The sequence below is a fragment of the Ranitomeya imitator genome, chromosome 2, assembly GCF_032444005.1.
Source record: "Ranitomeya imitator isolate aRanImi1 chromosome 2, aRanImi1.pri, whole genome shotgun sequence".
Classification (NCBI taxonomy): domain Eukaryota; kingdom Metazoa; phylum Chordata; class Amphibia; order Anura; family Dendrobatidae; genus Ranitomeya; species Ranitomeya imitator.
In genome coordinates, this window is record NC_091283.1 from 836,380,917 (window position 1) to 836,407,320 (window position 26,404).

The 26,404-nt window shown below is 43.4% G+C and overlaps 1 protein-coding gene across 1 annotated transcript in view; it reads right to left on the reverse strand.

Moving 5' to 3' along the window:
* Nucleotides 1-8,901: 8,901 nt before the first annotated feature.
* LOC138666863 (zinc finger protein 420-like) overlaps nucleotides 8,902-26,404 on the reverse strand; it is a 54,213-nt gene continuing 36,710 nt past the window's right edge. The window contains exons 7-12 of the mRNA XM_069755043.1: nucleotides 25,234-25,354; nucleotides 22,607-22,786; nucleotides 22,401-22,524; nucleotides 22,253-22,317; nucleotides 21,749-21,866; nucleotides 8,902-10,011 (exon numbers count right to left, since the gene is read on the reverse strand). Coding sequence (XP_069611144.1) covers nucleotides 9,008-10,011; nucleotides 21,749-21,866; nucleotides 22,253-22,317; nucleotides 22,401-22,524; nucleotides 22,607-22,786; nucleotides 25,234-25,354 — 1,612 coding nt within the window. The 3' untranslated portion in view covers nucleotides 8,902-9,007. The remainder of the gene's footprint in view (nucleotides 10,012-21,748; nucleotides 21,867-22,252; nucleotides 22,318-22,400; nucleotides 22,525-22,606; nucleotides 22,787-25,233; nucleotides 25,355-26,404) is intronic.

Sequence of the window (26,404 nt, forward strand, 5' to 3'; positions counted from 1 at the left end):
TGGGCAATATACTATTTGACTGGGCAATATACTACGTGACTGGGCAATATACTACGTGACTGGGCAATATACTATGTGGCTGGGCAATATACTATGTAGCTGGGCAATATACTACGTGAACTACGTGGCTGGAAAATATACTACGTGACTGGGCAATATACTACGTGACTGGGCAATATACTACGTGGCTGGGCAATATACTACGTGGCTGGGCAATATACTACGTGGTTGGGCAATATACTACGTGGACATACATATTCTAGAATACCCGATGCGTTAGAATCGGGCCACCATCTAGTGTGTATATATGTGCACTACGCATGCTGCCGAGCTGTAGGGTGTGTAAAGAGCGATGAATATGTGTAAAGAAACGTAGTGGGACTTTACCCCACTCCATATTGAGAAGCCAAACTGACTCATCACAACAGAAAGCCCAGAATTTCACATAACGTTTCTTTTCCTCATCAGAAACTGAGACATCTGGCGTAACTACAGACTTCTCCAATACTGCATTATCCCGAATAATGTAAGTCCGCAAGGACAGGGTCCTGTCCCCTCCGTACCAGTCTGTCATTGTAAATTTGTTTACTGTTAACGATATCTATAACACTGTATGTAACCCTTTTCTCATGTACAGCAATGGAATTAATGGTGGTAAATAAATAAATAATAATAATAATGACCCCGACAAAGATTATGGCAAGTCTAGAAGGAGAGCTCTCTCTAAGTGAAGAGTCAGAATGTGCCACATTCTGCTGGAACCTGTGGTGCATTTGAGATTAGAAGCTCGTGACGATTAGCTGAGCACAGGTCCTCTTTAAATCCTCACAGTCGTTTATGAGTTAACAAGTTTTCGTGGCATTGAAAGGGTTTGGAGTTCCTCGTGGTCTAGTGGCTGTGCTGCTTATTGGAACCACACCCTTCTATTATACAAACGTATGTCTGGCTTCCCTCCATGGCAGCAATAGAATCTTCATTCTGTTCTTGGCTGCATTGGGGAAGGTGTGTCTGGAGAGTTGCTCTAATTGTCTTGACTCTTGAGACTGTTGAATACAGTTTATTGTGAATACCTCTTCCCCTTGTTGGCGCTCCTTCATGTTGCTTTTCTTCATCATTACGTTGCACCCATCTTCCCCTTGTATTTTATCCTGTGTGCCTGTTCTTTGATTGTACCTTAATTTGCCCCTGTCTGTCCAGTTTGTGTTACCCCTTATACTCCCTGCCTCTTCCCTCACTGGGGGGGAGGGTGGAAGTTGTATAGGATTACATAGCAGCACAGAGGTACGAGAGCTGGGTAGCTTCAGGAGTAACCCCAGGGTTATAGATAGACTATGGCTTCCCTAGATTAGGGACAGTATAGGATCCCTCTTCCCCGGCATTCCTACGCTCACAGCGTGACAACCATATAACTTGGACAAGATTTGTGACGCAATACTTGGATTGACTGTCAGCTCTCCTGACCCGAGTGTGACAGAGAGTATTTCATGCTTTGGTTGGAAGAGCCGACGGCCAGTCCAAGCATTGCGTTGTGATCCTCGTCTGAGTTAGGCTAAGTTCACATTAGCGTTGTGCGGCACAGCATTGGGCGCAGCCGCGGCAACGCATGCGTCATTCGCCCCTATATTTAACATGGGGGGTGCATGGACATGCGTTGCTCTTGCGTTTTGTGACGCATGCGTCACTTTGGCGCAACTGTCAGGGCGCAGAGGACGCTGCATGATGCAGTTTTTTCTGCGCCAAAAATCATGCAAAAATGAACGCATGCGTCACAAAACGCTGCGTTGTGCATGCGTTCACATTTGCGTAGTGCGTTGCGTCGCCGACGCTGCGCCGCACAACGCAAATGTGAACGTAGCCTTATACGACCATCTGACTCTTCCCTAACTCTAACATCCAAAAAAAATGGTGCTCGAGAAGAAAAAGAAAAATGCACACGGAGATCAGGATACCATAAGTCAAATTCAACGTACGTATTTAGGCAGACCCAGGAAACATGAACTTCTATTGGAAACAACTTTACCATATTGAATCTATCAGCCACTATCCTCTCAAAAGATCACCTTTCTACATTGCAAAAAGGTTCTAAATTTGTACCGTCTTAAATTTGATTTATAAGGACTCTCCTGGATGTGAATAAGGATATTCGACTACTAACAGTCAGAAACCATTTTATTCAAGATTTATCCTCTCAAATCACTTATGTTGTCAACCCACTATAGTGTCCTCAATTTTGCTGAACAGGAACTGTGGGATTTATATTCGTTAGTCAGAGAATATGGGGGCAGGTATACGATCCGAAGATCTTATCCAGGACATCAATATCAGTCACCAATCCAATCAAGATCCCCATCAGTGGATGATTTCCAAACATTATTGAACAAGATTTACTCTCGGTGTATAAAAACGTTCACATTCACCATCCTAACATGTCTAAATCTATTTGGCCTTAAAATAACTTGTAACTCCAATACAGTCATAAACTGCTCTAATAAAGCGGGGTCAGTGGTAATTTTTGAAAGCTGTATAGTCATGGCCTAAAGCAGTGTTCCCCAACTCCGGTCCTCAAGAGCCACCAACAGGTCATGTTTTCAGGATTTCCTTAGTATTGCACAGGTGATGGAATTTCCATCACCTGTGCAATACTAAGGAAATCCTGAAAACATGACCTGTTGGTGGCTCTCGAGGACCGGAGTTGGGGAACACTGGCCTAAAGTGTTGGCACCGTTGAAATTGTTCCAGAAAAGGAAGTATTTCTCCCAGAAAATTATTCCGATTTCACATGCCTTGTTATAGACATGTTTATTTCCTTTGTGTGTATTGCAACAAAACAAAAAAAATATTGGAAAATTGAACAAAATTTCACACAAAACTCCACAAATGTTGGCACCTTTCCAAAATTGTGAGTAAACAACTTTGTTTCAAGCATGTGATGCTCATTCAAACTCACCTGTGGCAAATAACAGGTATGGGCAAATCACACCTGAAACCATTGTGTGCCCCTGAAAGAGAGAAAAATGGTCTGAGGACTTAAAAACCAAAATTGTTGAAAAATATCCGCAATCTCAAGGTTACAAATCCATTTCCATAATGAAGTTTACAACCCATGGCACTGTAGCTAATCTCCTTGGACATGGATGACAGAGAAAAATTGATGAAAGATTGCAACGCAAGGTAATCCGGATGGTGGATAAGCAGCCCCAATCAAGTTCCAAAGACATTCACGCTGTCCTGCAGGCTCAGGGTTAACTATTCGTCGACATTTAAATGAAACTAAACACTATGGCAGGAGACCCAGGAGGACCTCACTGCTGACACAGAGACATATAAAGCTAAACTGCAGTTTGACAAGATGTATTTGAGTAAGCCAAAATCATTATGGGAAAGCATCTTGTGCATGGAAAAAGTTAAAGCCAGCTCACCGACAGCTGCAGCAGGTGCATGGAACTCTGTCCTGTCTTGATGTAGTTAACTATGAAAATTTCAAAAAGTTCCATCTCCTTCAATAAAATCCAAGGTTTGTTCAATTTAAACTAAATTATGATCAAAAGCTTCAGAACAGCACTCATAACAGGGGAGGCACAGCAACGGGTTTTGATGGCCGAACTATCTTTATCACAGCTTTGATAAAGATCGCTCTGTGACCGAAACGTGTAGCTTTGCCTCCCCTATTATGAGTGCGGTTCTCAAGCTTTTGAACATGCTTTAATTTCAAATGAACAAACCTTGGATTTTATTGAAGGAGATGGAACTTTTTAACATTTTCAAAACATCTTGTGGACAGATGAGACCAAGATAGAGCTTTTTGGTAAAGCATATCCATTCTACTATTTACCGAAAACAGAATGAGGCCTACAAAGAAAAGAACACAGTACTTACAAACTTCAAGAAGCACCCAGAAATGCATGGAACAAAGTGCTGGAGAGTTCTTAAGTGACCAGCAATACGTCCGGATCTAAATCCCCTTGAACACCTGTGGAGAGAACTTAAAATTGTGGTCTCAAATATGAGACCTGGAGCAGTTTGCAGAAGATGGAGCAGTTTACAGAAGATCCAAAATTCCAGTTAGTGGTTAATAATTTTATACCTTTTTTACTAGGTTCGGTAATGTGTAGAGTTGATGCGAATCTATTAACACGATCTGGTCCATTAGCCTCGGCAGTAATGTGTGGAGTCGTGAGTCATGTCTATTACATAATATCATTTGCTTTTCTTTTGATTAATTGGCGTGGTGTTATGCAGCAACAATGATGTCACATCAGACTGGCTAATCAAAAGAAGGGTCAAGGATGCCTTCAGGTAAGAGGTGGTCCTCACTGCTCCCGTCCAGCTTGTCAGAGATTGCTGTCATGGCCGATGGACTGAATCATACAAATCGATTCTAGTGATGGGAGGTTGATCCATGGAATTAGTTTGATTGCCTTATGAGGAAAGGAAAATAATTTTTTTACAATAACATGGGGCAATTAGGATTTGCGTTATGAGGTATGCCCAGGATAAATGATAGGTTATAGGTGCAACTTGATGGACTTCTGTTTTTGTAATGGTGTAGTCCTTGGCAAGAGTTGGTTCCTTGGCACCCTGGCACACAACAGACATGGAGGGACCCTTGAGTCCCGGGATGCGTGTGGTGATTATACTTACGTCCATTCTTCTTTCCATCTACACAGTCAACTCTTTTATCTTCAGAATGAGACACAACACCCAAACTCCACTTTCCTTATAGGCACCTTCAAATACAGGAAGTAGAAGATAACACGATTAACATGTTGGTCTTTCACAGGCCACGGCACTCTTACAGTGAGGCGGACACAGATACAGTTCCCACACTATGGACTATCGTAGTGTGGCTTAGCCCTAGGGGAAACTACCTCCGGAATCTCGAAGAAAGGGAGCTCCTGCTTCCACTATACTGTTTCCACTACCTGACTTTCCAGGGTCCATTTTGTAGATAAGACTGTCTCCCAGTCCCAGCATGTTCAATACTTCATTGCAGCTAAAAAGTCAGAATCCAAAAATTGGCCTCTTGAGTAAGCTGGTATAGTTCTGTGTACTTTTTTATTGTATGTGCTATTGATTTGACGTATGTGCTATTGATTTGACGTATGTGCCAATGTAAAATGCCACTGGTGACATCATACAGATGGGATTTCCCTCTTTTGATTGGAAGGTCTAGTAGTAGTTGACGCGCACGCATCAGGGCATCAATCTTCTTGATGTCTATATTCTTCACGGCACTGGCAGGGCGCCCTGCCCACATTAGGCTTGCCTGCACTCTGCACATGCACTGGTAACGCACTTCATACCTCGCTTCCGGCCGTCCGGGACACTGTGAATCACCAGTAACCACTTAATGTTACTTATTTTTATTTGCCAGCTCTGGCAAAAATTAAGCGACCACTGCAAAATGTTCAGTTTGTCTGATTTTTCTCTTTATAGGTATATTTTTGAGTAAAATGTAAATTGTTCTTGTATTCTATAAACCTCTGACATCATGTCTCCGAATTTCCAAGCAATAAATTTTGTATTTTTTTCTGACAAAGAAAAATCTTCGAAATAAAACAAACAAACAAACAAACAGTGCTTTCAGACCTCAAATAATGCAAAGAAGACAAGTTCATAATCCTTTAGGAACAACAATACTAATGTTTTACCTCAGGAAGAGTTCAGAAATCAATATTTAGTGGAATAACCATGATTTTTAATCCCAGCTTTCATGCATCTTGGCAGCTTTCCACCGGTCTTTCACACTGCTTTTGGGTGACCTTATGCCACTCCTGGTACAAAAATTTAAGCAGTTCTTCTTTGTTTGATGGCTTGTGACTATCCATCTTCCTCTTGATTACATTCCAGAGATTTTCATTGGGGTTCAGGTCTGGAGATTGGGCTGCCCATGACAGGAATTTGATGTGGTCTCTTAATTTTTGCCAGAGCTGTATATACATAAAGGACATGCATGAATTGGGCAAATTATGTGCTAAGTGTCTTATTTTTTCCTAGTATCCAGAAGCAGTATTGCTATTCATATGTCATATTGACATGCTTTAGCACGATAGAGGGCAACTTTTGTTGCTTATTGTATGTGTATAATATATATATATCTACTATATAATTGTCTAAGGGTCACTTCCGTCTGTCTGTCTTTCTGTCACGGATATTCATTGTTCTGTCATGGAAATCCAAGTCACTGATTGGTCGTGGCAAAACAGCCACGACCAAGCAGCGACCGACACAGTCTGGCAGAAAAATGGCCGCTCCTTTCTCCCCGCAGTCAGTGCCCGCTCCGTATTCCCCTTCAGTCAACCCTCACACAGGGTTAATGCCAGCGTTAATGGACCGTGGTGTAGTGCACTCCATTAACGCAGCTATTAACCCTGTGTGACCAACTTTTTATTATTGATGATGCGTATGCAGCATCAATAGTAAAAAGATCTAATGTTACAAATAATAATAATTAAAAAAAAAAAGGTTATTCTCACCCTCTGCTGTCGCGTCCTCTCCTCGGCAGTGCAAGCGGCAGGTTCCAGGGCCAAGGGTGGTATGCGAGAAGGACCTTCCATGACGTCACGGTCATGTGACGCGACGTAATCACAGGTCCTGCACTCATCCAACCCTGGAACCGGAAGCTGCCGCCTGCACAGCACACAGGCGACAGGACTACAAGGGCTCCCTCGGAAGGTGAGTATATGTTTATTTTTTATTTTAACTCTTTTTTAACCTGTTACATACCTGTCTGGGCAATATACTACATGGCTGGGCAATATACTATGTGACTGGCCAATATACTACGTGACTGGGCAGTATATTACGTGGTTGTGCTGTATACTACATGGCTCTGTGCTGTATACTACGTTGCTGTGCAATATACTAAGTCGCTGGGCAATATACTACGTGACTGGGCAATATACTACGTGGCTGGGCAATATACTACGTGGCTCTGTGCTGTATACTATGTGACTGGGCAATATACTACGTGACTGGGCAATATACTACGTGACTGGGCAATATACTACGTAGCTGGGCAATATACTATGTGGCTGGGCAATATACTACGTGGCTGGGCAATATACTACATGTCTGTGCTGTATACTACGTGGCTCTGTGCTGTATACTACGTCGCTGTGCAATATACTACGTAGCTGGGCAATATACTACGTGACTGGGCAATATACTACATGGCTGGGCAATATACTACATGGCTGGGCAATATTCTACGTGGTTGGGCAATATACTACGTGGCTGGGCAATATACTACGTGGGCTGTGCAATATATTACATGGCCATGCATATTCTAGAATACCCGATACGTTACAATCGGCCACCATCTAGTATATATATATATATATATTTTATACACACATGCGTTTAACAACATGAACTTTACACCCCCTGAAGAAGCTGTTGTGACAGAGATACACGTGGGGCTTTGTCTCACACCCCTATGGTTTAGGGCTACTCTTTACCAGGGCTCACTTCTATCTTTATTCACTCACGTGAGTTGATATGTATACATATTTTTACAATGTTCTACAATGCAACTTCTATTTCTTATACTTCCTGAATCCCTCATTTGGATAATCACCCTCATTCTTTGTAATGCTTACTACATATATCATGCACCTTTTCATCCCTTTAGCCAAAACATCTCTTTTATTATGTTTGGCCTATGGCTTTGGTGGCTACAGCGGCTATATGATTTCTGGATGCATTAACTGCCACATATATCTTGGCGTGCCACTGCATTTATTTTGGGTGTTCAGGAAACTCCACACATGGTATTTTATGCTTGTGATCTCAAGGAGGGGAGTTTATTTATATGTCCTATATTCATATGTCTTGTTGAATCCCTGTATTGTCTATTCTTTTTTGCCCATGGTCGCCATGTTTATTACAGACCCATGAATATTATAATATTGATTCCTCATGGTTAGTTTTAAATGTTTATATGGTGTAAATAAAGATGTATTTGATTATTGCTCATTAGATGTGCTCATCGCTTATGTATTGGCCTTTTTCTTTTCTTGCTGCATGGCGACTTGATGGTTGAACGCTCTTGTAGGAAGATCGATCTTGTACAAGCCTAGATAGATCCACCCGAGTGTTCTCCGTCGTTATCTGGATTGTATAAAGCCATAGGGATACTCGTTTTCCTCTTTGCCTTGTTCCTTCTAGTCTAATGACCATGATGTCTTCTCCAGTGATTTCTCTCTTCGTATGATGTGCCCAAAGTAGACAACTCGTAGCTTGGTAATCCTTGCTTTGACTATCATGTCTGGCTAGCTTTTTTTCCAAAATTGATTTGTTTGTTCTTCTTGTCATCCATGGTATTAATAACATTCTTCTCCAGCACCACATTACAAAGGCGTTTCTTCTTCTTCTGTCTTTTTTCTTTATCATCGAGGTTTTGCATCCATATTTCACCACAGAAGAGATTAAACTATGTACGAGCTGTGTCTTTGTTGTAAGTGAAATGTTCCTCAAAACATGTGGTAATATTAACTGGAAAATAGATGGACAACCCTTGGTGGTTGATCTTCATTACCAGCTATCCTTAGAGTAAGCCTTCTTGATTAGGACTAGTAGGAACATTACATCCAAATATTGCTATATCAGACTATTTTCCTATCATGAAAAACTAGTAGCGATGATGGATCTATAGGAGTACCTCTAGCTTGCCCCTTTGATAGAATAGTTTATATGACTATCCCGTATAAAGGATTGTCTAACCACAGTGTCTCCTAACAAACTGCAAAATATCTGTGATCTATTGTGTAATTCTCTCTTCATTTCTTCCAAAATGCTACATTCAAAATGCCCATTACCTCTCCCTCAGCTCTCTAAGTCCTCAGGCTATAATGCAACATAAAAAAATAAAAGAAGATATGCCCAAATACATTGTAATAATGTACATTTTAATAATCATAAATGTTTTAATAAAACTTTTACTAATGAATAATACTCTAACGATTTTTGTATAATTATTCAGTAAAATATGCATAAAAGAAAACTGCTACTTCCCTTTGTGACTTTTTTGATGCTTAAGAAGAATTGATTTCCGTGAAAAACATCTCTCACATTCTGAACATGAAAATGGCTTCTCCCCTGTATGACTTCTCTGATGTGTAGTAAGATGCGATTTCTGGAAAAAATATTTCCCACATTCGGAACATGGATATGGCTTTTCTCCTGTATGACTTCTCTTATGTATAGAAAAATGTGCTTTTTGGCTAAAATATTTTCCACATTCTAAACATGAATAAAGCTTTCCGTCTTTGTGACTTCTTTCGTGCTTAATACGATCTGACTGTTGTGCAAAACATTTTCCACATACTGTGCATGAGTATGGTTTCTCCCCTGTGTGAGTTCTTTGATGTATACGAAGATCTGATTTATGCATAAAGCATTTTGAACATTCAAAACATGAATATGGCTTTTCCCCTTTGTGACTTCTCTCATGTTTACCTAGATTTGATTGATCTGCAAAACGTTTCCCACATTCTGAACATGTATATGGTTTCACCCCTGTGTGAATTCTCTGGTGTCTAACAAGATTTGATTTGTGGTTAAAACATTTATCACATTCAGAACATGAATATGGCTTCTCTCCTGTGTGACTTCTTTGATGTGTAACAAGATGTGATTTCTGATAAAAACATTTCTGACATTCTGAACATGAATACGGCTTCTCCCTTGCATGACTTCTTTCATGTCTCACAAGATCAGACATTTGGTGAAACCATTTCCCACATTCTGAACATATAAATAACTTTTCTCTTTTGTGAAGTCTTTGTTGAGCCACACCGCCTCTGTGAATTTCATTTTCCTTAACAGTCTGTGATAAATGAGAAGATAGGACCTGGTTAAATGAATCAGATGGTAGATTTTTGTTGTGTGTAGCGGAGTCAAAATCAGGAAAAACGACATGTTCTTCATGTGCATATTGTGTAATACCAGAATCCTCTTCTTTAAAATCTAAAGATATCAGATGTTTCTCCAAGCTTGTAGATAAGTCATCTGCCGAAAATAAAAATGAATATTACTGGTTTTGGATAACATAACCATGTACTTTCTACTTCACATATTGAAGCAATTCCATTCTCCAAAACTAGCATGTGTCACTTTATATGAAAAAAAGATTGCTCTCAGTGGGAAAAGCAAGTCAATACATTTCATCCCACAACAAACTTGACATTGGACCACTCAAAAATCGAAATCAACTTTCTAAATACCACCTTAAAAATTCAAAATGGTTCAATCTAGTAATCGGATTGTATTGGAAACCAACTGACCTTCCCATATACCTCAGATGGGACAGCTTCCACCCGAAAGACATTAAAAAGTCCATATTCTACAGCCAAGCCCTTAGATAAAATTGTTCATCGCTGTACAGCCAAATGGACAGGGATGAACAATTAACCCATCTTAAAAAGGCATTTTTAAATCAAGGCTACCACCCCACCTCCATTGATGTTCAGGTCATTAAAGCCACAAGGATCCCTAGAAATAAAATTACTTCAATATGGAGAAAAAGAGGAAAATAATCGTACCTGCAATCCACAGCTTGAAGTACTGAGAAAAACTGCTACAAAACTTCACCACATCTTACTCAAGGATGACCAGCTAAAGACAATATTCAAAGACCCTCCCTTGCTGTGCTAAAGGCAACCTCCAAATTTAAGAAATATGATGATCCAAAGTTCAATGCCCTCAGATGCACCGAGAGGAACTTATCCGTGCAATGTGAAAAGCTGCAAAACCTGCACTCATGTAGAGACCAAAGACTGGATGCTGATTCCCAACACACAGAAGGACTATAAGATTCCAGGGACATTCACATGTTCTTCTTCCAATGTGGTGTGCTTAATTCTGTGCACTATATGGCCCATTGGGGGCCTCTATGTGGGAGAAACAGGATAGAAACTGAGAGCAAGGATAAGGTCTCATCGCCACAGGATTACAGATAAAACAAAAAAACATTTACCGGCGGCCTAAGTTTGCTGTGGTCCAGGACACAACATAATAACCAATATGAAGGTTGTCATATTAAAAGGCAATTTTAAATCACAAAAACATTGCAGGGTTTGAGAATACAAACTTATTAGAGTCTTTGATTCCATCCCCACAGGAATAAATCTGTCAGGAGGATGTATACTCACTACAGAAACTGAGGAATCTGTTCCAGAGAAGGTGAGGGCACCAGGCCTCTGATCTTACTTGGATATTGGGACTATAAAACTTTCACACGACTAATCTAATCCATGTCATGATCCGTTCCAGGGTTTATTAGTGTCTGCCCTTTTTTGGACGGATCATATCAAGGGTTAACTTTGCTCTGCCTCATTCTGGGTTCAGGTTTGCTATTTAGCTCCCATTAATCTTGCTGGCAGTGTCAGTTATAGTTCTGTCTTTGGCTTGTGAACCTGACTCTGGAAACCCTTGGTTTGCCCTGCTGTGAACCCTGACTTGTCCTGTGTCTGTTATACCCCTCTGTCTGCCCTTTCCCTGCGTTTGTCTTTTCTGATTGATTCTCTGATTCTGATCTCCTGGCTTGGCTATTGACTCTGTCTTGATTTGTCCCTATTGTACCATATTTTGCTCGCCCTGGTTTATTGATTTCTTGCTACGTCCTGACTATCCTTTCTGTTTTAATCCTTTTTGTACTGACTTGTTATCTTGTGCCCTGACTCGGCTTTTTCTGACTACTCTCTTGCCACTAGGTGGCATCTGTTCAGCTGCTCAGTGTGCGCAGTCTCGTGTCCCTATTAAACTCCCCCTGGTGAAGGTTGCGCTTTATTGCATTGCAGCTTCATGATAATCCAATTAAGGATTAATTTACTTTATACGGTAATGACCTTTTACTTATCCAGTTGATTCTGACATTATGCTTTTTTTATGGTACATTTTCTTTCACATGTGTTTATTTTATTTAATCTAGTCGAAAGATATCAGTTCTTTTTATATCTTTGTAAGTTTTTGGATATTTTCAGACTTTAGTTTAATAACAATTTTATACTTTTTTCAAGAAAATGTACAAAACAGATTTTTCATTAAGGACCAAATCAGTGGCTTCTTTATTATAACCCTCTATAAATCAAGCACCCCTAAAGTTATTCAAAACTGCATTTGGGAAATGAGTAAATCTTTTAAGGTGTTCCACGGATATTTAAAGGGAACCTGTCACCCCGAAAATCGCGGGTGAGGTAAGCCCACCGGCATCAGGGGCTTATCTACAGCATTCTGTAATGCTGTAGATAAGCTCCCGATGTTACCTGAAAGAGGAGAAAAAGACGTTAGATTATACTCACCCAGGGGCTGTCCCGCTGCTGGTCCGGTCGGATGGGCGTCTCTGGTCCGCTGCGGCGCCTCCCATCTTAATTCCAAGACGTCCTCTTCTGACCTTCAGCCACGGCTCTGGCGCAGGCGTACTTTGTCTGCCCTGTTGAGGGCAGAGCAAAGTACTGCAGTGCGCAGGCGCCGGGCCTCTCTGACCTTTCCGGCGCCTGCGCACTGCAGTACTTTGTTCTGCTCTCAACAGGGCAGACAAAGTACGCCTGCGCCGGAGCCGTGGCTGAAGATCAGAAGAGGACATCGTGGAATGAAGATGGGAGGCGCCACAGCGGACCAGAGACGCCCATCCGAATGATTTTCGGGGTGACAGGTTCCCTTTAAAAAAATGGAAGTAAAAACTAGAAATGTACCGTATTTTTCAGACTATAAGACGCACCGGACCATAAGACGCACCCCAAATTTGGGGTGAAAATTGCAGAAAAAAAGATTTTTTATAAGATGGGGGTCCGTCTTATTGTCCGAATTTACAGTATCTTACCTGAGGGCTGGCGGTGGCAGAGCAGGGTCACAGGAGGCAAGGTATCGGCAGAGGTGGGGTGATGCTGGGATGAGGAGGTGCTGGGATGAGAAGGTGCTGGGATCAGGAGGTGCTGGGATCAGGAGGTGCTGGGATCAGGAGGTGCTGGGATCAGGAGGTGCTGGGATCAGGAGGTGCTGGGATGAGAAGGTGCTGGGATCAGGAGGTGCTGGGATGAGGAGGTGCTGGGATGAGGAGGTGCTGGGATGAGAAGGTGCTGGGATCAGGAGGTGCTGGGATCAGGAGGTGCTGGGATCAGGAGGTGCTGGGATGAGGAGGTGCTGGGATGAGGAGGTGCTGGGATGAGAAGGTGCTGGGATCAGGAGGTGCTGGGATCAGGAGGTGCTGGGATCAGGAGGTACAGTGAGAGGTATGGCGTGAGAGGGGTCCCAGGCTTAACGTGCAGGCAATGCAGGCTTACCATGGCGGCAGAGGTCCGGTGGCAGAGGTGCAGCGGCAGAGGTGCAGCGGCAGAGGAGGCGCAGTAAGCGGGGTCCCTTTCCCCGGTATGGTGATGCAGAAGCCCGGTATGCAGCAGAGCCGGGTGAATCCTGTTGTTATCGGTGGGCGCGGCCATTTTCCTGAGGCCGCGCGTGCGCAGATGAAGCGCTCTGCTTCCCGGGGCTTCAGGAAAATGGCCGCGGGAGGCCGCGCGTGCGCAGATGGAGATCTCCATCGCGATCTCCATCTGCGCACGCGCGGCCTCCCGCGGCCATTTTCCTGAAGCCCCGGGAAGCAGAGCGCTTCATTTGCGCACGCGCGGCCTCAGGAAAATGGCCGCGCCCACCGATAACAACAGGATTCACCCGGCTCTGCTGCATACCGGGCTGCTGCATCACCTCACCGGAGAAAGGGACCCCGCTTACTGCGCCTCCTCTGCCCCCACACCTCTGCCGCCGCACCTCTGCCGCTGCACCTCTGCCACCGGACCTCTGCCGCCACGGTAAGCCTGCATTGCGACTATTAGACGCACGCCCCATTTCCCCCCCTTTTTTTGGGGGGGGAAAAGTGCGTCTTGTAGTCCGAAAAATACGGTAATTCATTTTTGCAGATATTTAATTTTATTCAGCAGATGTTTGCAGCACAATTCGTGTGATTTTTTTTAAAATTTGCTAATGGCCTTCGGCTCGATCCCTTGAAAGCAGCGTTATAGTCCTCTGCCTCTCTGAAGAGACAATTTTCATGTTTAATTCCCCAAAGGAGCATTTATGGACTATGAGTAGAGATGGGCTCCCCCGAACAGTAAAGTTCATCGTCTGTACCGAACACCTACTGTTCGGGCAGGGACACCGAACACGGACTTCACCAGGAAGTCCGTGTTACTGTTCGTGTTCATCTGCCTGAACATCAGGTGTTTGTTGCAGGGTAATGTGCATGGCAGCGAGACAAACACTGCTTCTGATCGGCGGTGAAATCATCCCCGCTGATCAGAGAGCCGCTGTGATTGGAGGTATAAAGTTTACAGCTCCCATCATCCGACACCTGCTGCCGCTAATTACAGTGAAAGGAAGGGCAGATGGGATTATTCATTAGCTGATTCCTGAGCTGTAAATAAATAATTTAAAAGAAAACGGTGTGGGTTCCCCTGTATTTTTGATAACCAGCCAGGCAAAACTCACAGCTGGGGGCTGCAAACCTCAGCTGTCAGCTTCAGCAAGGCTGGTTATCAAGAATAAAGGAATCCCCACGCTGTGTTTTTAAATTATTTAAATAAATAATTTTTAAAAACGCCGTGAAGTCCCCCCCATTTTTGACAACCAGCCTTGCTAATGCAGACAGCTGGGGGCTGGTGTTCTCAGGCTGGTAAGGGCCTATGAATATTGCCACCCAGCCTAAAAATAGCAGCCAGCAGCTGTCCAGAAAAGGCACATCTATTAGATGCGCCAATTCTGGCGCTTTGCCCAGCTCTTCCCTTTTGCCCTGTAGCGGTGGTAAGTGGGGTTAATATTGTGGGGTTGATGTCACCTTTGTATTGTCAGGTGACATCCAGCCCACGGCTTAGTAATGGAGCGGTGTCTATAGGACATGTTTCCATTACTAATCCTATAGTTATATGGTAAATAAAGACACAGCAAGAATAAAGTCTTTTATTAGAAATAAAACAAAACACACTTACACACTCATGGTTATCAAAAATACAAGGGAACCCACGCCATTTTAAAAAAAAATTATTTGCAGCGCGGGAGCCGACTAAGGAATACACCCATCAGCCGCTCCTGCTCTCGTTATTAGCGGTAGCAGGTGTCAGATGATGAGAGCAGTAGTCCCATCCACTGACACCAGTGACCGGAGGTAACAGCGTGGGAACTGTTGGGAATTCTGTGGCAGAGCTCCCTCCTGTGGTCACAAGTGGTACTTCGGCTGATTCTCTCTGTGAGCTTCCGTTGGTGGAGGAAAGTGGTACTGCGGCTTCTCAGTTTCCTTCCTCAGGTGATGTGGTGAAGTCGTTAGGTGCTGCTCTATTTAACTCCACCTAGTGCTTTGATCCTGGCCTCCAGTCAATGTTCTAGTATTGGACCTGTTTCCTCCTGGATCATTCCTGTGGCCTGCTGCTCTGTATAGCTAAGTTCCGCTTTGCTATTTTGTTTGCTGTTTTTTCTGTCGAGCATGTCATTTTGTTTTTTCCTGCTTGCTGGAAGCTCTGGGACGCAGAGGGTGTACCTCCGTGCCGTTAGTTCGGTACGGAGGGTCTTTTTGCCCCCTTTGCGTGGTTTTTGTAGGTTTTGTGTTGACCGCAAAGTTACCTTTCCTATCCTCGCTCTGTTCAGAAAGTCGGGCCTCACTTTGCTAAATCTATTTCATCTCTACGTTTGTCTTTTCATCTTAACTCACAGTCATTATATGTGGGGGCTGCCTTTTCCTTTGGGGTATTTCTCTGAGGCAAGGTAGGCTTATTTTCTATCTTCAGGCTAGCTAGTTTCTCAGGCTGTGCCGAGTTGCATAGGGAGCGTTAGGCGCAATCCACGGCTGCCTCTAGTGTGGTTGGAGAGGATTAGGGATTGCGGTCAGCAGAGTTCCCACATCTCAGAGCTCGTTCTATGTTTTTGGGTTATTGTCAGGTCACTGTATGTGCTCTGACCTCTATGTCCATTGTGGTACTGAATTACCTTATCATAACAGTACTGGAGGCCCAAAGTACTAATGATTCTCAATAGAGGGAAAAAAGAAGTTCTGAGACCATTTTTTTTTCTCTGCACTGTGTTTTGCCTTTTTTTTTCCCTAGACATTTGGGTGGTTCAGGACACAGGTGTAGCGATGGACATTAAAGGTCTGTCTTCATGTGTGGATCAGCTCACGGCAAGAGTACAAAATATTCAAGACTTTGTAGTTCAGAATTCTATGTTAGAACCGAGAATTCCTATTCCTGATTTTTTTTTGGAGATAGAACTAAATTTCTGAGTTTCAAAAATAATTGTAAACTATTTCTGGCTTTGAAACCTCGCTCCTCTGGTGACCCAGTTCAGCAAGTTAGGATCATTATTTCTTTTTTACGTGGCGACCCTCAGGACTGGGCATTTTCTCTTGCGTCAGGAGATCCTGCATTAAGTAATATCAATGCGTTTTTCCTGGCGCTCGGATTGCTGTACGATGAACCTAATTCAGTGGATCAGGCAGAGAAGAATTTGCTGGCTCTGTGTCAGGGTCAGGATGAGATAGAGGTATATTGTCAGAAATTTAGAAAGTGGTCCGTACTCACTCAATGGAATGAAGGTGCGCTCGCAGCTATTTTCAGAAAAGGTCTCTCTGAAGCCCTTAAGGATGTCATGGTGGGATTTCCTATGCCTGCTGGTCTGAATGAGTCTATGTCTTTGGCCATTCAGATCGGTCGACACTTGCGTGAGCGTAAATCTGTGCACCATTTGGCGGTATTACCTGAGCTTAAACCTGAGCCTATGCAGTGCGATAGGACTTTGACCAGAGTTGAACGGCAAGAACACAGACGTCTGAATGGGCTGTGTTTCTACTGTGGTGATTCCACTCATGCTATCTCTGATTGTCCTAAGCGCACTAAGCGGTTCGCTAGGTCTGCCACCATTGGTACAGTACAGTCAAAATTTCTTCTGTCCGTTACCTTGATCTGCTCTTTGTCATCGTATTCTGTCATGGCATTTGTGGATTCAGGCGCTGCCCTGAATTTGATGGACTTGGAGTATGCTAGGCGTTGTGGGTTTTTCTTGGAGCCCTTGCAGTGTCCTATTCCATTGAGAGGAATTGATGCTACGCCTTTGGCCAAGAATAAGCCTCAGTACTGGACCCAGCTGACCATGTGCATGGCTCCTGCACATCAGGAGGTTATTTGCTTTCTGGTGTTGCATAATCTGCATGATGTGGTCGTGTTGGGGTTGCCATGGCTACAAGTCCATAATCCAGTATTAGATTGGAAATACATGTCTGTGTCCAGCTGGGGTTGTCAGGGGGTACATGGTGATGTCCCATTTCTGACTATTTCGTCATCCACCCCTTCTGAGGTTCCAGAGTTCTTGTCTGATTACCGGGATGTATTTGATGAGCCCAAGTCCGATACCCTACCTCCGCATAGGGATTGTGATTGTGCTATCGATTTGATTCCTGGTAGTAAATTCCCAAAAGGTCGACTGTTTAATTTATCTGTGCCTGAGCACGCCGCTATGCAGAGTTATGTGAAGGAGTCCTTGGAGAAGGGGCATATTCGCCCGTCATCGTCGCCATTAGGAGCAGGGTTCTTTTTTGTAGCCAAGAAGGATGGTTCACTGAGACCTTGTATAGATTACCGCCTTCTAAATAAGATCACGGTTAAATTTCAGTACCCCTTGCCGTTGTTATCTAATTTGTTTGCTCGGATTAAGGGGGCTAGTTGGTTCACCAAGATAGATCTTCGTAGTGCGTATAATCTTGTGCGTATTAAGCGAGGCGATGAATGGAAAACTGCATTTAATACGCCCGAGGGCCATTTTGAGTATCTAGTAATGCCATTCGGACTTGCCAATGCTCCATCAGTGTTTCAGTCCTTTATGCATGACATCTTCCGAGAGTACCTGGATAAATTCCTGATTGTGTACTTGGATGACATTTTGATCTTCTCGGATGATTGGGAGTCTCATGTGAAGCAGGTCAGAACGGTGTTTCAGGTCCTGCGTGCTAATTCTTTGTTTGTGAAGGGATCAAAGTGTCTCTTTGGTGTTCAGAAGGTTTCATTTTTGGGGTTCATCTTTTCCCCTTCTACTATCGATATGGACCCTGTTAAGGTCCAAGCCATCCATGATTGGACTCAGCCGACATCTCTGAAAAGTCTGCAAAAGTTCCTGGGCTTTGCTAATTTTTATCGTCGCTTCATCTGCAATTTTTCTAGTATTGCTAAACCATTGACCGATTTGACCAAGAAGGGTGCTGATGTGGTCAATTGGTCTTCTGCTGCTGTGGAAGCTTTTCAAGAGTTGAAGCGTCGTTTTTCTTCTGCCCCTGTGTTGTGTCAACCAGATGTTTCGCTTCCGTTCCAGGTCGAGGTTGATGCTTCTGAGATTGGAGCAGGGGCTGTTCTGTCGCAGAGAAGTTCTGATTGCTTGGTGATGAAACCATGCGCCTTCTTTTCCAGGAAGTTTTCGCCTGCTGAGCAAAATTATGATGTGGGCAATCGAGAGTTGCTAGCCATGAAGTGGGCATTCGAGGAGTGGCGTCATTGGCTTGAAGGAGCTAAGCATCGCGTGGTGGTCTTGACTGATCATAAGAACTTGACTTATCTCGAGTCCGCCAAGCGGTTGAATCCTAGACAGGCTCGTTGGTCGCTGTTTTTTGCCCGTTTTGACTTTGTGATTTCGTACCTTCCTGGCTCTAAAAATGTGAAGGCGGATGCTCTGTCTAGGAGTTTTGTGCCCGACTCTCCGGGTTTATCTGAGCCGGCGGGTAACCTCAAAGAGGGAGTAATTGTGTCTGCCATCTCCCCTGATTTGCGGCGGGTGCTGCAAAAATTTCAGGCTAATAAACCTGATCGTTGCCCAGCGGAGAAACTGTTTGTCCCTGATAGGTGGACGAATAAAGTTATCTCTGAGGTTCATTGTTCGGTGTTGGCTGGTCATCCTGGAATCTTTGGTACCAGAGAGTTAGTGGCTAGATCCTTTTGGTGGCCATCTCTGTCGCGGGATGTGCGTACTTTTGTGCAGTCCTGTGGGATTTGTGCTAGGGCTAAGCCCTGCTGTTCTCGTGCCAGTGGGTTGCTTTTGCCCTTGCCGGTCCCGAAGAGGCCTTGGACACATATCTCTATGGATTTTATTTCAGATCTTCCCGTCTCTCAAAAGATGTCAGTCATTTGGGTGGTCTGTGATCGCTTCTCTAAGATGGTCCATTTGGTACCCTTGTCTAAATTACCTTCCTCCTCTGATTTGGTGCCATTGTTCTTCCAGCATGTGGTTCGTTTACATGGCATTCCAAAGAATATCGTTTCTGACAGAGGTTCCCAGTTTGTTTCGATGTTTTGGCGAGCCTTTTGTGGTAGGATGGGCATTGACTTGTCTTTTTCCTCGGCTTTCCATCCTCAGACTAATGGCCAGACCGAACGAACCAATCAGACCTTGGAAACATATCTGAGATGCTTTGTTTCTGCTGATCAGGATGACTGGGTGTCCTGTTTGCCTTTGGCTGAGTTCGCCCTTAATAATCGGGCCAGCTAGGCTACCTTGGTTTCGCCGTTTTTCTGCAACTCTGGGTTCCATCCTCGTTTCTCTTCAGGGCAGGTTGAGTCTTCGGACTGTCCTGGTGTGGATACTGTGGTGGACAGGTTGCAGCAGATTTGGACTCATGTAGTGGACAATTTGACCTTGTCCCAGGAGAAGGCTCAACGTTTCGCTAATCGCAGACGCTGAGTGGGTCCCCGTCATATTCCTATGAAGGTTTCCTCTCCTAAGTGTAAACCTCGTTTCATTGGTCCGTATAGGATTTCTGAGGTTCTTAATCCTGTGTCTTTTCGTCTGACCCTTCCAGATTCTTTTTCCATACATAACGTATTCCATAGGTCATTGTTGCGGAGATACGTGGCACCTATGGTTCCATCTGTTGATCCTCCTGCCCTGGTTTTGGTGGAGGGGGAGTTGGAGTATATTGTGGAGAAGATTTTGGATTCTCGTGTTTCAAGACGGAAACTCCAGTATCTGGTTAAGTGGAAGGGTTATGCTCAGGAAGATAATTCCTGGGTCTTTGCCTCTGATGTCCATGCTCCCGATCTTGTTCGTGCCTTTCATATGGCTCATCCTGGTCGTCCTGGGGGCTCTGGTGAGGGTTCGGTGACCCCTCCTCAAGGGGGGGGTACTGTTGTGAATTCTGTGGCAGAGCTCCCTCCTGTGGTCACAAGTGGTACTTCGGCTGATTCTCTCTGTGAGCTTCCGTTGGTGGAGGAAAGTGGTACTGCGGCTTCTGAGTTTCCTTCCTCAGGTGATGTGGTGAAGTCGTTAGGTGCTGCTCTATTTAACTCCACCTAGTGCTTTGATCCTGGCCTCCAGTCAATGTTCTAGTATTGGACCTGTTTCCTCCTGGATCGTTCCTGTGGCCTGCTGCTCTGCATAGCTAAGTTACGCTTTGCTATTTTGTTTGCTGTTTTTTCTGTCCAGCTTGTCATTTTGTTTTTTCCTGCTTGCTGGAAGCTCTGGGACGCAGAGGGTGTACCTCCGTGCCGTTAGTTCGGTACGGAGGGTCTTTTTGCCCCCTTTGCGTGGTTTTTGTAGGGTTTTGTGTTGACCGCAAAGTTACCTTTCCTATCCTCGCTCTGTTCAGAAAGTCGGGCCTCACTTTGCTAAATCTATTTCATCTCTACGTTTGTCTTTTCATCTTAACTCACAGTCATTATATGTGGGGGCTGCCTTTTCCTTTGGGGTATTTCTCTGAGGCAAGGTAGGCTTATTTTCTATCTTCAGGCTAGCTAGTTTCTCAGGCTGTGCCGAGTTGCATAGGGAGCGTTAGGCGCAATCCACGGCTGCCTCTAGTGTGGTTGGAGAGGATTAGGGATTGCGGTCAGCAGAGTTCCCACGTCTCAGAGCTCGTTTTATGTTTTTGGGTTATTGTCAGGTCACTGTATGTGCTCTGATCTCTATGTCCATTGTGGTACTGAATTACCTTATCATAACAGGGAACTGTGTCTCTGACCTTTCACCGCTGATCAGAAGCAGTGTTTGCCGAGCTGCCATGCACATGTTAGCGTGGCAAACACTGGATGTTCAGACCCCCATTCAAGTGAATGGGGTCCAGGTTCGGTTCTGGGTACTGTTCTGGTACCCGAATGTTTTGTAACTGTTTGGCCGAACCCGACGGACCCGAACATCCAGGTGTCTGCCCATCTCTAATTATGAGTCTCCTTACTCTGACATGCCAGGCTTGGCTTGTCACTCTCCAGAAGGAGAAACGATTCCAACTTATTCCCCAGTCCATAAATTCCCACCTAGGCAAATCAGATCTCACACTTTATACTGATGAGGGGAAACATCCAGAAACATGATGTCTGCAATGGTGAGATACAGGTTTGGCTTTTATCCTAAGTCATATTGCAAGGCTCGTTAAAGAGTTGATATTGACTTTTAGGATCACTGCTTACAATAGGTGGCGCTGGAATTCTAGTCCTCTCTTCTCTGAAGAGGCAAATTTGCATATTTAATTTCCTAGAGGACCATGCATGGTTTATAAATCTTCTCTCTCTGACATGCCAGGCTTGGCTTGTCACTCTCCAAAAGGAGAAACATTACCCATTAGACCTCACTTTTTTTTTGTAAAATTGAAGGTTATAAAATTATTAACAAGCACTATAACAATATGGAGTCAATTTAATCACTAAAACTGTAAAACAAGTTACCTTGAAAAAACTAAACAGAATATTGTTGCAGCCAGTGGATAAGTAGAATGTGAATCTAACCTGTGGCCACTACTTACCCAAGCAGTTATCTGTAGGAATCTCCTCTTTACACTCCTCATCACCCCACAAATCGATCTCTTCTATTTTTATTTTTAGAATTGGACTATGATCCAGATCTTCTTCCTCATCAGAAAACTATGGTAGAAATATTGTAAAAGTCAAAAGATAATTGAATACTGCATTGTTTTGTTTTTTTTCAATCATCACAGTTCAGAAGTTTCGAGGGCCCTGCGTTGCTCTATATTTTTGTGATTGCTTTATTTCTCTTGGTCACAAATCTCGTCATACGAATAAGATTATTTGATTGATTTTAGCTAAGGTGTAAATTTTTGTTATGCATTCTGAATCCCTGTGGTTGACATTTGTTGTCAGAAGTATGGAAGGATAGATTTGGTGGTTCGAGAATCAACCATTGTATTTCATGGCAATTTCAGAGAACTTATCGTTGGTTGTGAAATAGTTGTAACCGTGGGAATCTTAAAACAAGACTGAACACAAAATCCGTCTCCGTCTTCATCTACCTGATGATCCAGAGGAAGAAGAGGATGGGGACTTCTCTCTGGTGTTGTTCTCTTAGCGGATAAAACTGTAGGAAACACATACATGGATTGCATTAAATCTTCACATACAGATAATTATAAGCCATGTGTATTTAGTGCTGTCTATTACCTGGTGACATTCGGGGCTGGTGAACCTCCATCATGACGTCCTTGTACCGATCCTTGTGTCCTTCTAGATACTCCCACTCCTCCATGGAGAAGTGGACGGTGACATCCTGACACCTTATAGGAACCTGACACATACAATGATACCGTCATCCCCCCACCCCTTTATACCATCACTATATAATGTCCCAGCATTCCCAGCAGTGTCACCTCTCCAGTCAGCAGCTCAATCATCTTGTAGGTGAGTTCTAGGATCTTCTGGTCATCGATGACCTCATGTATCTGAGGGTGCGGTGGAGACCCCGGGATTGGACTCATGGTTCCTCTCCATCCTTCACACACAGGGGCCTGACATCGATCACTAGAGTTCTTTTTCACCACTGTGTAATCCTGTGTATGTAGACATTAATAATATCACTACAGAAATTTCCAGGATCTCTCACCATTCCAGTCATATCCAACTGTATTAGTAGAAATGAGCAAATCTGTTGCAATTCAGATTTGTCAGCATTGCCAGATTCTACTCGGTCATTCGATTTGTGGAGACCGAAAATTACTCCAAGGCATCCAAATTGCCCTGAAAAGATGTGTATAACTCTAAAGGTCTCCTAGGACTCTATCCAGCCACATTCAGTCTCTTTAACACAAACAGAGCCTTAGTAATGTCACAGTGACCTCAGCATATCTGGCTATGGGTAAACCGTTCTTCACTTTTGTGCTGTCACACACTGTACAGTCATGGCTGAAAGTTTGTTCACCATTGAAATTGTTCCAGAAAATGACGTATTTCTCCCAGAAATTATTGCAGTTAAACATGTTTATTTCCTTATATAATGTAGATAAACACTGGCGCCCCACGGGCGAGTAAAAGAAAGAGAAATCGGAATTTATATAGAGAGCTGCTGGTGGCTAAAAGAGGTTCTGTGTATACCTGCTAAAATCCAAAAACTAGTAAAAGACGATAATAATCACCGCGCTGCTCTCTTTATATATATATATATATGAACCTGAATAATAGATCTGAATGGTCCTGTAAATATATGAAATATATATATGAAGAAGAACTTACTCCTGTTACTCCGTGAATGCTGATTTGATGTAAGGTGCTCGTTAAAAGATGTAATAGTCCCGAGGTTTTGTGGGATGAGTTCTCCACTGTTTAGAAAAAAGGTAACCAATGCGTTTCGAGGGACTCTATCCCTCTTCGTCAGGGTTGTACAACCCTTACGCCCCCATCCTTCCATTCCGGTGATGCTCATAATTAGTGACACTAGTAAGTCCCACTAAGATCTGACAACAAAAACTTTTTTTCTAAACAGTGGAGAACTCATCCCACAAAACCTCTGGACTATTACATCTTTTAACGAGCACCTTACATCAAATCAGCATTCACGGCTTAACAGGAGTAAATTCTTCTTCATATATATATTTCATATATGTACATGACCATTCAAATCTATTACTTGGGTTATTATATATATATAGAGAGCAGCGCGGTGGTTATTATTGTCTGTTACTTGTTTATTTCCTTTGTGTGTATTGGAACAACACAAAAAAACTGAGAAAAAAAAGGACATAATTTCACACAAAACGCCAAAAATGAGCCAGACAAAATTGTTGGCACCCTGGCCTCAACTTAATATTTGGTTGCACACCCTTTGGAATAAATAACTGCAATCAATCGCTTACCTAAAGCCATCAACAAGCTTCTAATACCTCTCAACTGGAATGCTGAAGCACTCTTCTTTTTTCGGAAACTGCTCCAGGTCTCTCATATGTGAAGGCGTCTTGCAGGACAGCTTGATTTTCTTTGGAACTTGATTGGGGCTTATCCATCATCCAAACTATCTTGCCTTGTAAACTTTCAGCAATTTTTCTCTGCCGTCCACGTCCAGGGTGATTAGCTACAGTGCCATGGTTTATAAACTTAATTATTTTGCGCATAGTGGACAAAGGAGCATCAAGAAATCTGGAGATGGACGTGTAACCTTGAAATTGTTGATATTTTTCAACAATTTTGGTTCTCAAATCTTCAGACAGTTCTCTCTCTTCTCTTTCTGTTCTCTATGCTCAGTGAGGTACACACAGACACACAATGCAAAGATTGAGTCAAGCTCCCCTTCTCTTTTTATCTGGTTTCTTATTGCCCACACTTGTTACTTGCCACAGGTGAGTTTGAAAGAGTATCTCATGCTTCAAACAAAAGTTGTTTACCCACATTTTTGGAAAGGTGCCACAAATATTGTCTGGCTCATATTTGGGGTTTAGTTTGAAATGATGTCCAATTTACTTTTTTTTCTCCTTTTTTGTGTAGTTCCAATACACATAAAGGAAATAAACATGTGCATAAGAAAACATGGAGAAGTACTTCATTTTCTCGAACAATTTCAAGGGTGCCAACACTTTTGGCCATGACAGTTTATCCAGGGTTTCATGACTCTCCTTCTTTGTTCACTCTTTTGCTATCTCTATGGCTAAGCTGTGATTTCCGCTCTCTATCCAGATTCACTATATAATGGCTACTACATTTCCATTGTCTGCTTCACACTGGCTATGACAGTCCCTCCGGATAAGCTAGGCTATTTTATGTAATGGCTGCACAGTATTATTAGGCAGCCCACGCAGCCTTGCCTGAGGTCAGGTAAGCTATAATTGGCTGATGCAAAATTTTGCAAAGAGTAAGATTGCAGCAGCCATAAGTTTTCGGCCATTTACATGAAGCAAATCACATATTGTTCGAATTCAGAGGGTTAAACTAATAATTGCATAAATTTGCTCATTTATAGTTATTACTCGAGATCATAATTATGTGAGAAATTCTGATGATGCCACATTACCTCTCCAGTTAGCCGGAAGAGGATCTCTAGGGTGAGTTGTAATATCCTCTCTGCTATCTTGTCTCGGTCCTTATCCATCCCTGATGGATCAGTCAGGAAAATGACGTTATATAGACTATATCAGTCAAGCTGTGTGAAAAAGATGAGCACATGTAAAATCGTACAAACACCCACAAAATAACAGAGATAATATGGAGAAGCATCTAAATTGATGGTATAGTAATGACATATTGCTAGGTACCTGCATGGTGGGGGTCTGACATCTGGGGCCACCCACGATCCTGCGAATGAAGGAGTCACAGCACTAATTCAGTTATACGTTTCCCCTTCACTATATCCCTGCCCGGCAGCGCTCTTTGTCATTGATGGCTTATCATTTATACAGTATGTATATACTGTATATATAATATCCACGCCATCAATGCACATGCCCTGCCAGTTATCAGATACCCTTCTGGCATAGTGTGCTGGCCAAAAGAAGAGATGGAAGCTGCAGATGTGAAGACATGAAAGCTACTCACAATGCATGGAGGTCTCCACCCTAAGTCTAATATCCAAAGATTGTATACCAACAGAAAGGAGGGTAGTTGAGGCTTAATAAGCATCCAAGCCACCATCACGGATAAAACAAGGAGTATCCAGGAACACATCAGAAAAATGGCACCAAAAGATGAAATGCTGAGAGAAAGCCTAAGGCAACAACAAGAGATCTGGAAGGAAGAACAGGAACATGAAGCGCCATGGCAAGACAAGCCGCTGCATGGGATGTACCATTGACAGATGGAGGTGGCTGACATGGAAAAATCCTACCAATGGCTGGAGAAAGTGGGACTCCGAGACAGCACAGAGGCATTAATCATAGCGGCACAAGAGCCAGCACTAAGTACCAGATCCATAGAAGCAGGAATCTACCACAGAAGACAAGGGGATTTGGATGTTTCGCCCCCGGGTACATTTCACTCCCGCTCATTTCGTCCCCAGCATTTGGCCCCCATGATGTTTCGCCCCCGCACATTTCCCCCCAGCAGAGTGGCCAGGAGACATTCGGCCTCACTGCCGCGGCATTCATCATGCTTCATGGATCAGTGATCCAGGCAAGATGAAAAGACAGCCTCGGTTCACAGAGTGCAGTCTAGCGGTTCCCCATGATGTCATCTCCTGCTTCTGGCTA